Source organism: Delphinus delphis, chromosome 3, assembly GCF_949987515.2.
Source record: "Delphinus delphis chromosome 3, mDelDel1.2, whole genome shotgun sequence".
Lineage (NCBI taxonomy): Eukaryota > Metazoa > Chordata > Mammalia > Artiodactyla > Delphinidae > Delphinus > Delphinus delphis.
Window position 1 is genome coordinate 6,813,028 of NC_082685.1, and position 15,983 is coordinate 6,829,010.

The window sequence follows — 15,983 nt, forward strand, 5'->3', positions numbered from 1 at the left end:
TCCATTCCCTTTTATGGCTGAATCCTGTTCCATTGCATGGAATTATCTTCCCTCACCAGCTCCAACATCTACCCCGAGAACGCCACTGCCAACGGGCATGACTTCCAGATGTTTTCCTTTGAGGACACCACGTCCTGCAAGGCTTGCCAGATGCTGCTGAGGTGGGAGTCTGGGAGGATGGACCTGGGTCCTGGGCTGGGTTGGCTCTTCCTCTTTGACTGTCATGGCCCTGAGTTGGGAGGGGGGAGGCCCTCCTTTGACCTTTAGCTTCTCCATCTCTGTCCTGCTCTAAAGAGAACACAAAGGGGCCCTTTATGTTGTTGGTAAAACGATTGGCTGTGTTCATTCAACATCACTGACTCTCTTCTTTATCTTCTCCCTGCATCCCAGAGGCACTTTCTATCAGGGCTACCGTTGCCAGCGGTGCCGTGCACCTGCACACAAGGAGTGTCTGGGGAGGGTCCCTCCATGTGGTCGACACGGGCAAGGTACCAGGAGACTGAAGTTGGGAGGTGGGCTTGCTTCTGCATGGAGGGTGGGGGGTTCCCATTCTAACTAGTATTTCCTTTACCCTCTCATAGATTTTGCAGGAACTATGAAGAAGGTAAGACCCCCATGCTCCTTTCTGTGCGTGGAAAATCAGGGGGGCGGGTAGGGAAGGCAGGACCCGGGAGCCCTTGGCAGTGGGCATGGCTCTTTGCTGGGTGCTCAGATAAGGGCTGAGGAGCCCTCAGGCTGGGCACAGGTAGCGATACTTGCTTTCTTGGTCTCTCCCTCCAGGATAAGCCACATCGGCGGGCTCAAGACAAAAAGAGGAATGAGCTAGGTGAGTCAGAAGGGGGCGCTGTGTGCGGCAGAAATAAATCTAGTCCGCCTCAGTGATGCTGGTCCAGGGGCAGATCTCAACAATTATATTAATGACCACATAATGCCCTGCTTATAAAGCATTTGTTCCAGTCCTAGAAACCCCAAAGGAATTTATAAATAACGAACTCACATTCTTTACTAGCTTTGCTCAAACACTGTGAAGGGGATGCACAGAACATAGAAATCCTTGTTAAGATGCTCTTTCTCTCCCATTCACATTTTTATGTATATACGTACTTTTAAAACTGAAGTATAGTTGAGTTACAATGATTCAGGTGTACAGCAAAGTGATTCAGTTATATATATATCTATAGATATATCTATATATATCTATAGATATTCAGATTCTTTTCCATTATAGTTTATTACTATATTGATCCAGTAATATAAGATATTGAATATAGGTCCCTGTGCTATACAGTAGGTTCTTGTTGTTTATTTTATATATAGTAGTGTGTATCCATTAACCCCAAATTCCCAATTCATCCCTCCACCCCCTCCCATTCACTTTTATTATTCACTGCCCCCCCCGCCCCCCCTTTTTTTTTTCTCGCTGACAAACTCCATCTGTAGTCTTAGCTGGCTGGGCATACCTCATCCCTTCTCGTACTGATTCTGTATCACAAAATCTTATCATAATGGAGTAGTTTCAGCAAAGTGTAGTCCAACTGGATGGTTGCAGGAGATGCAGGGTTTGGCCAAGCCAGAATTCTTTTTAGCCCAATGGCAGTGGGGAAAGGCTGGATTTTGGTGTATATTAATGATGTTTGTGGGATCATAGTCGTGATGGGTGATTTTTATTCAGCAACTACTGTATATATTGTCTGGGGCAAATGGTGACTGAAAACAGTGTGCTTCCTGTCCTTGCAAAGCTCCCAGGCTGGTAGCAGGAGACAGACTTTGGCTAAGTCATTGCAGTTGAAGTAGGCGAAGTAGAGGGTTTTCCAGAGCATTCAACCGGGGGACCTGATGAATCTGAGCCTTCAGGGAAGGCTTCTCAGAGGAGGTGGCATTAAAGTGGACACTTGAGGGTAAGGAGTAGTCAGACAGATGAGGAGGCAGGAGTGTTCCAGGCAGAGGGAACAGCATGTACGAAGGCTAGGAAGCAGGACGGCAAGGCATTATTAAAGAACTTGGTGTGGCCAAGAAAAATAAACTCTTTGCTCACAGTCATACAGAATCAGTGTAAAGATTCAGTTTCAGGTCGATCTATCTATCATCTATCTATCTATCTATCTATCCGGATACATAGATATCTAGCTGTAGTTCTATATCTACAGCTAGATATAGATACATCAGTCTTATTTGTAATAGTCAAAAGTTAGCAACAACTCAAATGTCCTCAATAGTAGGAACATATATATATATATAATATAGTAATACATATGTATAAAATCAGCTTTATACAAAAATGCATATATCAGCTTTATTGGTCAAAAACCAGACAACCCAAATGTCCTCAATAGGAGGAAATATATATGAGTGTATGTGAGTCTCTATATATATATATATAGTTAAACATAGCCAATGCATATATGTTCGTATATATGTACACATATATACACTTGCTCATATCCATTGTATATATAAATATATAATTTTCTATTGAGATAGAAATATTTCTGTGTTTTGTTTTTTTGAAATATTTCTATTGAGATAGAAAATACATACCATAAGGTGTATAAAATGAATAAATCTTAAATGTATGGCTCACTGAATTTCCACCCATGTACCCGCCATTCAGATTAATGTATAGAACATTTCCATCATCGCAGAAAGTTTTACTGGATGGTGTTGGTCATACTCACTGCTATAGTCCATCCCACCTCCCAGAGGGAACCACTGTCTGACCTCTATGATCATAGATTAGTTTTGTCTGCCCTTGAACTTCATCCACATGAACTTGTACAGCAGGGACTCAGTTACTGCATACGAGTGCGGCTGCCTGAAGCAGTCATTTGTTCTTTTTCATTGCTTATTGTATTTTGTGCTGTGTGTATCCATCTCCTTGAGGACATTGGGTTTGTTGCCCATTTTTCTGGCTCTTGTGAAGACAGCTGCTGTAAACATTCTTGGCTGTGACTCTCTGGGACCTATGTTTTCATTTCTCTTGGTGATCTATCAGGAGTGGAATTAGCCTTAGTGGATACAGCCAAATAGTTTTCCAAAGTGGATTCCTACGGCCATGTAGGAATGGACTACGGGGTGGTGGCCACCCTCCCTGTTTTTGCCAAAAAAATTATTTAAAGTATTTTCATATGAAAAACTTCTTCAAGGAAAAACAAAAAAGTAGAATCCAGAAATCCGGGTGACTCCCAGTTGCTCCATCCACATCCTCGCCCCCACTTGGTGTTGCCGTATTGTCTGTCTTTTTAATTTTCGTCATCTTGGTGAGCGGTGAGACTCAGGTTTGAAAGTCCCGGACTACCAGCCGTACTGTGTCACCACCTCCCCTCCCCTCCAGGCCTGCCCAAGATGGAGGTGTGCCAGGAGTACTATGGGCTGCCTCCACCCCCTGGAGCCATCGGACCTTTTCTACGCCTCAGCCCTGGAGACATTGTGGAACTCACCAAGGCGGAAGCCGAACAGAACTGGTGGGAGGTACAGGCTGGGGCTGTGGGAGTGATGGAGAAGGACCTGAGCTTGGGGTCAGGGTGTAGGTGACCTTGGAAATGGGATCATGGCACAACTGGACATGGCTGCTCTGGGGAGAGTGACGTCTATGGGGATTTCTGGGGCTGGCCTGGCCCTTCTGAGCTGGTGGTCTTCCCAGGAAGTTGATACTGATTGACACCTCTCTGGGCATCCAGGCCATGGAGAGATAGATGGCCAAGCAGAGTGGCCGTTGGGTGAAAGATGGACACACACACACGCATGTTGGTTGCCTGTAACTTCTCTGTCCATCTTTCCCTCCCATCTTCTTAGGGCAGGAATACGTCTACCAATGAAGTTGGCTGGTTTCCCTGTAACAGGGTCAAGCCCTACGTGCATGTGAGTGTCTCAAGTCTGGTTGGAGAGAGGGCAGGGGAGTTCAGAGAGGGTCCCGCGACCCTCTGCAGCGTTGGGGAGATGCTCCTGAGATCAGGAGGGGGCCGTCCATCATGGCAGGTCACTCCCTACCTCAATGACTGAGCCCAGAGTGGGGGCCACCCTGGGAAAGGTGACCAGTCCTTTTCTCTTTGTTTTTTCTTGTATGAAGATCCTTTCCATCATCAGGAAAAGAAGCAGGGGTCTAGAAGGTTGGCCAACCCCTGCCTGCCTTCTGGGGCACTGAACAGAGTCCTCTACAGGGTCACTCCCCACCCCGTGCCTCCTTGCCCAGCTTTTGGGAACAGACCTGTCCACAACTCTGCCCGGCCCCTGTCCTTCTTCACCTGTTCCCCGCTCCCCTGATTCCCTCATCTTTTTTTAAAAAAATTTATTTATTTATTATTTATTTTTGGCTGCGTTGGGTCTTCATTGCTGCCCGCAGGCTTTCTCTAGTTGCAGCGAGCGGGGGCTACTCTTCGTTGCGGTGCGCGGGCTTCTCATTGCGGTGGCTTCTCTTGTTGCGGAGCACGGTCTCTAGGCGCACGGGCTTCAGTAGTTGTGGCACGAGGGCTTCAGTAGTTGTGGCTCGCGGGCTCTAGAAGCGCAGGTTCAGTAGTTGTGGCTCACAGGCTTAGTTGCTCTGCCGCATGTGGGATCTTCCCGGATCAGGGCTCGAACCCGTGTCCCTGCCTTGGCAGGCAGGTTCTTAACCACTGTGCCACCAGGGGAGCCCCTGATTCCCTCTTCCTGATGATGACTTAAGATCTTCCCCACTCTTCCCAAACCTTATCCTCCCTCATGACCCTGCTGCCTGCTTCACAGACCTCATAGGAGCCTGCAGAGGGAAAGTCCCGTTTTTGTCCCTTTCATTTTATGTTAATTTCAGACTTCCAGAAAAGTCCTGAGAATAATGCAAAGAACTTCCATACATCCTTTACTCAGATTCACTACCTGTTAACATTTTGTCCCATTTGCTCTATCATCTTTCTCTGCACAATTTATTTATTTCAAAATGTCTATTATTTATTTTTCCTGAGATACTTCAAAGTAAGTTTACAGACGTATTTCTCCTTCATCTCTGAATATCTCCCAAGAACAGGAACCTTCTCTTGTATAATCACAGCATGATTTTTAAAGACATGAAATTCAACAAGGACATTATACTATTATATAAATTATTATATTTAATATAAATCATTATATATTATGTAATCCAGAGTACACGTTTATACTTTTCCCAAAAATATCTTTGACTTTTTTTTTTTTTTGGCTTGGGTCATTTCTCCACTGTGGAGTTACATTATGAATTTCCAACTCCATCCTTTCCTGCGAAGTTATTAGCAGATATTCTATTGTAAAGAAGAACTGTCTCTTCTAATCTATATATCTAGGTATTCTATATGTATGCATCTATGTATCTATCAATCATCTTTGTATCTATGTATCTGTCAATCATCTGTGTACCTATGTATCTGTGTATCTATCAATCATCTATGTATCTATCTAATAATCATTTATGTATTTATCTGTGTATCAGTCAATCATCTTTGTATCTATCAATCATCTGTGTATCTATGTATCTGTGTATCTATCAATCATCTGTCTATGTTATGTATCCATCTGTGTATCTATCAATCATCTATGTATCTATCTAATAATCATCTTTGTATTTATCTGTGTATCTATGTATCTATCAATCAATATTCTATGTGTCTATCTATGTATCTGTGTGTTATCTATCTCAGGAAATGTTCCTGGATTTTTATTTTAAAAAATAAAGGGTGTCCCACCCTTGACCAATGGGAGCCCCTTCAGGCTGGCTCTTCTGTCCTTTCGACATGTCCCCATCATTCTTTGAGCCCTTCCTTACTTTCTAGCACGATAGCAGACTTCTCTTGTACTTTTTCTGCCCCAATCTTGGAATCAACCGTTTTCCCAAGGAGCCTGGGTCCTTTCATTGGAACGTGGCTTTCGGAAGCCAAGATCTGAACGTCTCTCCAATTTCTGCCTACAAACGTAGCTGCCTCTTTAAAGCTGATTCATTTGAGGGTGGACCGATTTCTCCCCCTGGATTCTGGGACTGTTTTTCCACTGAAACGCACAGTGCCTGGCACAACAGGCCCCCAATAAATGATAGTGGAAAAAATGAATGAATGAATGAATGTAGTGCCCTGAAGCCTGTTGCGTGCTGGACCCTTTGCCCTGAGTCTTGGTCTTTGTGTCCCCAGGGTCCCCCTCAGGACCTGTCTGTTCATCTCTGGTAAGTAGAACCACTTTTTAAATTTTCAACTTGGGGTGCTTTGGGGTGGATGACTGGGCTGGGCATTGGGGTGGGGATGGGGGCTACCAACCCATCAGTTATTCATTCTTCAAACCTTGGGCATTAACTGCTGGCTCCAGCCCTATGCTGGGGGCTGCTGAGGAGAGAACAAACAAAAGAAGGTCCCTGACTTTGGGACATTATGTTCTCACCGGAAGGAAAATGATGGTGATGATACGATGGCAGTTCCCTCTCCCCACCCCCACGCCCCCTTTCTTTAAGCACCTACTACTGATAGAGCAGTGAGGGATGGAGGTTTTCAGTGTTGCTTTGGAGCCCACTGACCTGGGTTCAAATCCTGACTCCAATATTATCCAGTTCTGTGACCTTTGGCCAGTTACTCAACTTCTCTGTGCTTCCGCTTTCCTCTCTGGAAAACAGATGAATAATATCTGCTTCATAAGGCTGTTAGGCGGTTTCCATGAGCCTAGAAAGTGCTTAGCTCTGTTCCTGGCACACAAAAAGCACTTTATTATCTGTTATTATTAGCACCCGTTGTTACGACTGCATTTCATGCATTCTAAAATACACATTTTTCTCCCCCACGTTTTAACATCTCTGGCATTGGAACGGCTCTTACAATGAGTGGTGTCTGAGTCTTCTGCTTAATTTTATGGGTAGTTAATTTTTATTTCGTAATTGCCCACGAAACCACAGTGAATTTTACAATCATTGGCATCTTAGATTCGGACATGCTATGGTATTGTTTTTATGACCGTGTGTCAGCACTTCAAGGACACATTCAATTCCGGTAGTAACACTTTGAAGTACGTGTTATTCTTACTCTCTTTCTGCAAAGGAGGAAACCGAGGCTCAGAGAGGACAAGTGATTTGTTCAGTATCACCAAGTGAGGAAGTGAAGGAGGTCGGATTCGAACCCAAGCTTGGCTGACTCCAAAGCCTGACCTTATTACCCAAAGGGCATAATAACACACCCGTGTCGTGATTGCCTACCATGTATGATGTGCACCAACTGCATTATTGCCGTTTGTCAAAAATGTCCCTCTGTGATGGGCAGTTTTATCTCCTCTTTTCAGAAAAGGAAATTGGGGCTCAAAGTAGCAAACTCAGTTCCCGAGGTCACAGAGCAACTAGGTGGCAGAGCCAGGATTTAAACCGTGGTCACCTGAGGCTGTGCCCGCTCTGCCCCTGCCCTGCCAGATGTTGTCACCAGGTCACGAGGGCCAGAACTGGATTGAGGAGAGTGAGACCCTGACTTTGGGTGCAACATTTAAGGGGGTGCCAAAACGCTCAGGCATCGAGATCCATACTATTTTAATGCAATATTTTAAAAAATCGAAAGCAAGGCAAAAAAAATCTGTGATGAGCAAAATACCGAAACTGTAAATAAAGACACAGGATATGATAGGGCTGGGAGTAGGGAAAGGTGAATTGTGGTGAATCAGGCAACTGCAGAGTCAGATCTTGCCCTTATTTAAAATTTTGACATTTTGCTCATCACAGATTTTTTTTGAACTTATTTTTAAAATTGAGGTGAAATTTACATGACCTAAAATTAACCAAAGTGGCATTTATGTTAATATTTACGTTTATATTACATATTCACATTTATGGATCATATAATTATGTATTATATAAAATTAATGCATATTATGCTATATATTTATAGCATATATTTGTATTCATATTTATATATTATCTATAGTATATATTGTGTATAATTAACATACATTATGTTATATTCACCTTATAAATATAGTCCTATTCACATTTACATGTTATCTGTAATTATATAATTAATATATATTGTTATATATTTACATTTATAGCATAAACATATTTGTATTTGTATATAATAAATAATTCATATTTTATATGATAAATGTATTGTCTATAGTTCATATATATTATTTATGTTATATATTTAAATTTATGGCACAAATGTATGCATAGTCCCACATATATTATCTATAATTATATAGTATATGATTAATATATATGTTATGTATTTACATTTATAGCATAAACACATTCATATTTATATATTATTTATAATTGTGTTATCTATAGTTATATTTTTATGCTTATATTTATGCCATAAATATATTCATGTCCACACTGATACATCACATATAATTATATATTATCTATAATTAATATATGTTATTTATGTTATATATTTACATTTACAGCATAAAATATTCCTAGTCACACCTCTATTTATTTTTCACATCTCTTGGGCTGGCCAAAAAATTCGTTCAGGTTGCCCCGGACGGAAAGGCCCGAACGAACTTTTTGGCCAGCCCGATATATTTAATGGCATCGAGTACATTCACTATGGTGCGCAAACAGCACCTCTATCTAGCTCCAAAACATTCTCATCACCCCCCCAAAAGAAACCCCGTCACCTTAACCATCACCCCCATCCCCTTCCCCCAGCCCTTGACCATCCCTAATGTACGTTCTGTCTCTATGGGTTTGCCTGTTCTCGATGTTTCATGTACGTGGAATCATACAGTACGTGCCCTTACGTGACTGGCTTCTCTCAGCATCACGTTTCCAAGGTTCATCCGCGTTGTAGAATGTATCAGTACTTCATTCCTTTTACGGATGTTTTTGCACTTTAAAAATACTGCATTAAAATACTACTTATTTTACTTGTTATTATTTATCTTGATGTCTGAGTTTTGGGGCTTTTGCCCTTTAAATTTTGTACCTGAGGCTATCTTTCACTCTCCTCACCCTATTTCCGTCCTGGTGACCACAGAGATGGACGGACAGTGGACACTCAGTAAATACCTGTCCAGGCATGCCAAATTCCAAGTAAAAGAAAGAAAACCCAACAACTGTTTTTCTATACTCACAGTCTCAGCAATTCTAAAACCAAAATGTGTGGGATTTTCTTCCTACATCAAACGATTCTCCAGTTCTCCAGACACCAGCTTGGGTGTCCTACAATTCAATTCAATTCTGACACTGTTTGTCTGGAGTTAGCATCAGATCCCACAGATGAAGGGCTCAGTCCCACGAGACAATCCCCCACTTCAGATGCCAATCACAAGCTCAGGCCACCCCTACTTCTGACCCATCGGCTATAAATGGGGGGTTCCCACAACCCCCTCCTTGGGTTTGGTAATTTGCTAACACAAGCTCACAGAACTTGGAGAAACAGTTTCCATGCTAGATTACCAGTTTATTATAAAAGGATTCAACTCAGGAACAGTCAGATGGAAGAGATGCACAGGGCAGGGTATGGGGAAAGGGGACGGAGCTTCCACGCCCTCTCTGGGCTTGCACCCTCCCCGTACCTCCCTGTGTTCACCAACCTGGAGTCTCTCCAAAACCATTCGGTTGGGGTTTGGTTGAGGCATCATTACGTAGGCAAGATTGGTTAAATCACTGGCCATTAGTGAACTCAACCTCCAGCCCCTCTTCTCTCCCCATATGTAGGGGTGGGGTGAGGCTGAAAGTTCCAACCCTCTAACCACGTGGTTGTTTCTTCCGGCCACCAGCCCCCATCCTGAGGCTATCGAAGAGCCCCCAGTCATCTCATTAGCACAGAAAAAGACACTTATCACGTCGGAGATTCCGAAACTTTTAGGAGTTGCGTGCCAGGAAAGGGTGGGGGGCACAGAAACCAAATATATATTTCTTATTGTGTCACACGGAAACACAGTCACACCCAAAGGACCGAGTTGTCTCCTGCAATCCAGGGGTGAAACCTTGGGTGTGACTTACAGATATCTAATGGCCACTGCCACTTCGGGACTCTGGCCAATGCCTCCCCCAAGGTTTATAGTGTCTAAGGGCGCTGCTAGACCCAGGCTGTCATTCACTTAAAAAGAAATCACAGGGGTTGGGGGGAAAAGCAGCCTCAATAGGGCAACATAGGGGCTGTGTGGACCTTTCTCCTTGGTGTATCTCGACAGGTACGCGGGCCCCATGGAGCGAGCCGCGGCGGAAGGCATCCTCACCAACCGCTCGGACGGGACGTTTTTGGTGCGACAGAGGGTGAAAGATGCTGCAGAATTTGCCATCAGCATTAAGTAATTCCTCCTTTCCTGACCTATCTCCCCTTGTGACCTGGGCACTGCAGGTGCTTAGGAAGAAGAAAGATGTACAGTCACGATAGTTATCTTTTATTGAGCTCCTGCAGGGTCCTAGGTGTTTTTAATCTTTCTGATTTCTTTTACTCGACTGGCAACCCACAGGAAAGAGATATGCTTCTTAAGCGAGGCTCCAGGAGGCATTTAGCATACTCTAGGAAGAGGCAGAAATGCAATCTGGACCCAAGTCTTGCAAACCCCGGCTTTCCTGCCTTGCTGTTTCTTGGGTTCAGCTTCTTGCTTGTGGTGACTTATTTCCTTGTTGGTTTTGTCACTGGGTCTTGTGATTTTAAGCGGGGCTTTCCCTGTGGGTATCTTTGCTGCCTGGGTCCCCAGAGATTTTGCATTTGCTTCTGTTGGGAATCACCAACAAGTTCATTTCTTTTTCAGGTTAAAATATTTTGGGTTAATTCCTTAGTTTCCCAGACTCCACAGGTGGTTTAAGAATAAATACTAAACCCATAAGAGGGTAGGACTGAGGTTATGAATTCTCAAGGGTGACTTTTCTGTTTTGGGTCTGAGACAAGCTTTCACATGGTCCCTGCTGTGCTCATGGGTGGGCTTTTCTAGACCACCTCTTTTCCTGAGGATGTAGCTTTTTGACAGTCTACCCTTATGGGTGTGGGTGGGTCTCAGTGCCAACTCTCTACCCAACAGGGATCCAGTAACTCATCGCATATTTCTATGTGATTAAGACATATGCTCCTCGGGAATTTCTTGGCGGTCCAGTGGTTAGGACTCTGTGCTTCTCTTGCTGGGGGCTGGGGTTCGATCCCTGGTTGGGGAACTAAGATTCCCCAAGCTGTGTAGCGTGGCCAAAAAAACAAACAAAAAAAAGAGTAAAAAGACATATACTTTTAAGTTTCATCCTCATTTTTGGCCTCTGGGGATTTCCCTTACATTTTTGAGAGCTCAGCATTTTTTTCACGGCATTTCTAGGGGTTTTTTGAGTAGGAGATTTTTTTGGTTATCTAGTTCTTCATATTGGAGAACCACTTCTGCTAATTCATGCCTCTTCCTTACTAGTCTGTGGTCCGCCATATTGGTGGAAATGGATCCCTTCTCGCACATCCTTTAGATTCTATGGTCATTCATATGAGTGGAAGTGGAGATTTCATTCTATGTACTCTACAGCAGTGCTTTCTTTATAAGGTATTTTTGACTTCTCAACAACTCCGTGGGTCAAGGAAGATGATTCCTGTTATATGGAGCAAGAAATTAAGGTTTAGAGCAGCAAAGGCTCCAGGGAAGGGATCCTGTCGGGCTCCAGCGGTCGCCCCCTCCCTGAAGTAGCCAAGAACGCTTCTTCCATGGTTGGGGGTGTGTAGCATGGGGCTGAGACTCGACAGGAGATGGGACTGAATTCCCAGACTCAGGACCCAGTGACCGTCTCGCTCTCTTTCCCTGCTTCCAGGTATAATGTTGAGGTCAAGCATATTAAAATCATGACAGCAGAAGGACTGTACCGGATTACAGAGAAGAAGGCTTTCCGGGGGCTTATGGTAAGGGCCAATGTATCCCTAAACCCAGCCTTCCAGAATCTAGGTAGGACCCTCTCTGAAGCTCCACCTTGGGACCCCCTTTCCTACATTCAGAACAGCCCCTCCAAGAGGCACTATGGAGCAACTGGCTTTAAACTCATGTTCCTAATCATCAACACGGAGAAGAAGAATAACAACAAAAACAACAGTAGCATCAGTGAACATTTACAAAGCACTGACCGAGTGCCAAACATATCATAGATAGGACTGCACGTCATCCGCTCAACTCACTCTCTGAGTTCCCGTTTCACACATGCGGGAAACTGAGATTTAGTCCTCATCTGGTATCACCGAATAGCAGAGCCCCTATTTTTGTCAGATGTCAAGATTTAGCTCTGCCTAATCTGCTTAATGACCATTTCACAGAGAATCCAAATGCCTTTCCAGTGTTTTTGTTTCTATTTGGTGCCCTATAATTTGGGGCTGTCTTTTAGACATCTTAAGCCCATTGGTTTAAGGCACACGGATCCTAGCCATGGTCTGTGGATGCTTGAGGATTCTGGGAATCCTCTGAAAGAAAATCCATAAATTTGCATATATTTGCATTTTTGGGGGAGGAAGGTATCTCAAATTTCACTTGAGCCTCCAATGGATCTTTGACTGCCCAAAAGATGAGGGACTGTTCACTCATTCCACAAATCTATTTTGCCCCCAAACTTTTTACTCTGAAAGTTTTGCCTGCCCCCATTTTTTATTTCTGAAACATTACTGAAATGTTGCTGGAATAGTGTCATGAATATTTGTGGACCTTTCACCTGGATTTACTGATGGCTAATATTCTTCCTCTTTGGCTTTCTCTGTCTCCCTCTCTCTCTCTGCGCACACACTCACACATTTATTCTGCACTATTTAGGAGTAATTTGCGGGCATCGTGACCCTTCCTATAAGTACTTTAGCATGACTATCAAAGACATTCTCTTGCCTCACTACTGTATCATTATCACAGTCAGGAAGTTGAACATTGATACAAAATTATTATAATAATACACAGCCCATTTTCCAAGCTCCCTGATTGCCTGAATTATGTCTTTTATAACCTTTCCCCCCTAGGATATGATTAGGGGAATCACACATTCCTTTCATCTCCTTAGTGTCTCTTTTAATTTGCGATAGTTTCCCAGCCTTTTATTTATTTCTTTGGTCTTTCATGACTTTGCAACTTTTGAAGTCTAGAACTCCAAAACATAAGACATTTTGTTTTGCAGAATGTTAATGTTGACTTGACTGTTTCCCCACTGTTAGAATCAGGTTGAGCGTTTGTGGAAGAAGTATTCTTAAACGCAACACATCTGGGACTTGAATTCAGATCAATTTATTATAGAGGCCAGCTCTTAGCTGCTACGCTCTATTGCTTGTCCTGGGACTGAATTCTGGATCTGCCCTTTTCCAGCTGTGGGACCCTGCACGAGCCTTCTCTGTGACTCAGTTTCTCCATTTATAAACTAGGGGACTCATCAATGTTTTCACCTCCCATGATTATTAGGAGATTTTGATGATGTGTGGTTGCACACTGACCAGCACACAGTAGGTACTTAGTAAACAGCATTTATTATTATTACAATTATTTGTAAAAATAGTGCTCTTGACACCCAGGGAGGGTTGGTTTTGGTGAGCTGGTCATCAGGCAAGTTGATTATTTGGTAAATTTATCATGAAATGAACTGGCTGTTAGGAGAACTGTCTTGAGACAATGTGATTTCTTCACCATAAAATGGTCCTGGCTGACCAGGAAGAGAGTGAGCTCCCCATCATGGGGAGCATTCAAGGTGTCTTTTGCCAGGGAGACCAGAAGGAGGACCTGTTTCACATGAGGAGTTGGATGTGGCTCCTTCAGCTGTGTCCCCATTGTGGGCTGGCCCTCTGGGAGAGCATCTGTCCTGCTGTTTTCTTTGCAGGAGCTCGTAGAATTCTACCAACAAAATTCTCTGAAGGATTGCTTCAAGTCACTGGACACCACCCTGCAGTTCCCATTCAAGGAGCCTGAGAGGAGAGCCATCAGCAAACCACCAGGTAGGCTGTCTCCAGCTGGGGGCCTGCTGTGCCAGCTCCTTCCCATTGTGGAGGGAAAGTTTGGGGATGCCGTGGACATTCCTTCCTGTGGGCATAGAAAAGTCCTATCTGTGAAACAGCTTGAGCTAATTCCCACCTCCAGTTTGTCCCTTTGCTCTTGAGAGATTTGCATATCCATTTACTGGGACGAAAGAGTTTACTTTCATATTTGGGAAGATGAGGACACTAGGAACCAGAAGGGTTCTCACCTACACATTTTAAGCCTTTATTTTTGTATCAATATCAGGCATGAATTAGTATCAATAACCTCCCACAGAAAGGCAAGACCTTTAGTACGCTCTTTCTTTCCTTTTCCTTTGTATCTCTTACTCACCTGGTTTGTTGAAGTTATTTGGAATGTAGGCTACGGTTTGCTATGAATGAAAACAATCACACCTTATATTTTAGGAATTTTTTCTTCACCATTGCATTTCACTTTGCAAATTCAATATCAAGAATTATCTAGACAGTCTATATTTCTTGTTTTCTGTGTTTTCCTTTATTTTTAAAATTTCTTATTCTGATTCAGATTTTATTTTTCTGGAGTGCATTTTGGAGTACGTTTTGCAGAAAAGTTGCCTGGGTGGTGGAGTTTCTGAATTCTTACATACATGTCCAAAAAATTTTTTAAGAGGGATTTTAAAATTAATTATTGTTAAAATGTTTACCAATAAAATAACAATTCACCACTTCAAAAGTTATATTTTTGAAAAAGCAACACCAGCATAACATTAGGACACTGAGACCAAAATTATCCCTATTCTCATCACCCAATCAAATAAATGTTTCTATCTGTCTGCAAGTTACTTATTCATCCCGGTGAATATTTGGATGTTCAATCTTAGCCTATTTGCAGAAATACTACAAATTAATTTTATAGTCTGCAATATCACTTAATATTGTACTTTGGAAAGTTTTTCCCTTTCTTATCTTTCTCCCTCTCTTTTTCAACCCTTGGACTTCTTTAGTATGATTAATATTACCTAGAATGAGAACTTCCACATCTTTCTTCTGTTTCTTTCACTATGAATATATACGTAACATTTCAAAGATCATAACTGGTATTACTTTCTAAGTTTGGATGCTGGTTGGGCTAGAAGGATGATTCTGGGAAGACAGCTGTGTACACTCAGAACACAGGCCACCCAACACTCAGCGGAAGGAAGCATTGAGGAGCCCTTCTTCATCCTGGTCTATTGGAGCATTGTCCTCCCACTGCCCCCAGACGGTAGCTGTGTGTCTGCTCCAGGGCCCTTTCCCACTTCTGCTCTCTCCCACACAGCAGGGAGCACCAAGTATTTTGGCACAGCCAAAGCCCGCTATGACTTCTGCGCCCGGGACCGATCAGAGCTGTCCCTCAAAGAGGGTGACATCATCAAGATCCTTAACAAGAAGGGGCAGCAGGGCTGGTGGCGAGGGGAGATCTATGGCCGGGTGAGTTGGGGTGGAGTTTGGCAGCCCCAGGGAAAGGGTGTGGGGTGAGCTGGCTCTCGTGAAGCTCTACGGGATGATGGAGTGGAGTGAGTGGGCAGGGGCTCGTGTGAAGGGCTTCCCTGGTAGGAAGGGATGAAGGAACAGATTTCATTTATGCGCCTTGCACTTATTTATTGAGCACCTACTATGGGTCGGGCATTTAGCTGGGTGCCAAGGAGACAAAAATGAGCACAGTAAAATCACTGCCCTCCTGAAACTCATAGTCTGGTGAGAAGCACAGACCTGTAACCATGCAGTTACAACAGTGAGTGGTTGAGATTGAGATGGGGAATCATAAGGCACCTTGGGAGCCCCCAAGGAACCCCCAGCTCATCCTGGGAGCAGGTCAGGGCGCCTTCTGAGAGACCAAGCTGATCACTGAGGGATGAGTTAGGTCAGCCAGGTCATGGGTGGTGGGAGGTGTGGGAAAGTATTCCAGAGGAACCAGCACGTGCAAAGGCCCTGGGGTGAGAGAGTGATTGGCATGTTTGGGGAACACGAGGGGAGGGATTTTTCTATCTTGTTCACTGCAGTATCACCAGTGCCTGGAACACTGATTGTCACATAGTATGTCAATCAATATTTATTGAATGCATGAAAAGGCAGAACTGAGACCAACCGCTTTTGCCTTTTGTG

The 15,983-nt window shown here is 43.6% G+C and overlaps 1 protein-coding gene across 4 annotated transcripts in view; it reads left to right on the forward strand.

Moving 5' to 3' along the window:
- Positions 1-15,983, forward strand: part of VAV1 (vav guanine nucleotide exchange factor 1) — a 51,242-nt gene that overhangs the window by 33,818 nt on the left and 1,441 nt on the right. For 2 of the 4 annotated variants that reach the window (XM_060007582.1, XM_060007584.1), the window contains exons 16-26: positions 60-161; positions 391-488; positions 582-604; positions 781-826; positions 3,332-3,468; positions 3,793-3,858; positions 6,126-6,157; positions 10,108-10,224; positions 11,699-11,786; positions 13,721-13,835; positions 15,157-15,308. In XM_060007582.1, the coding sequence (XP_059863565.1) occupies positions 60-161; positions 391-488; positions 582-604; positions 781-826; positions 3,332-3,468; positions 3,793-3,858; positions 6,126-6,157; positions 10,108-10,224; positions 11,699-11,786; positions 13,721-13,835; positions 15,157-15,308 (976 nt within the window). Of the gene's footprint in view, positions 1-59; positions 162-390; positions 489-581; positions 605-780; positions 827-3,331; positions 3,469-3,792; positions 3,859-6,125; positions 6,158-7,254; positions 7,661-10,107; positions 10,225-11,698; positions 11,787-13,720; positions 13,836-15,156; positions 15,309-15,983 lie in introns of those variants that run through there. The other 2 variants (XM_060007583.1, XM_060007585.1) reach the window with 2 other exon arrangements.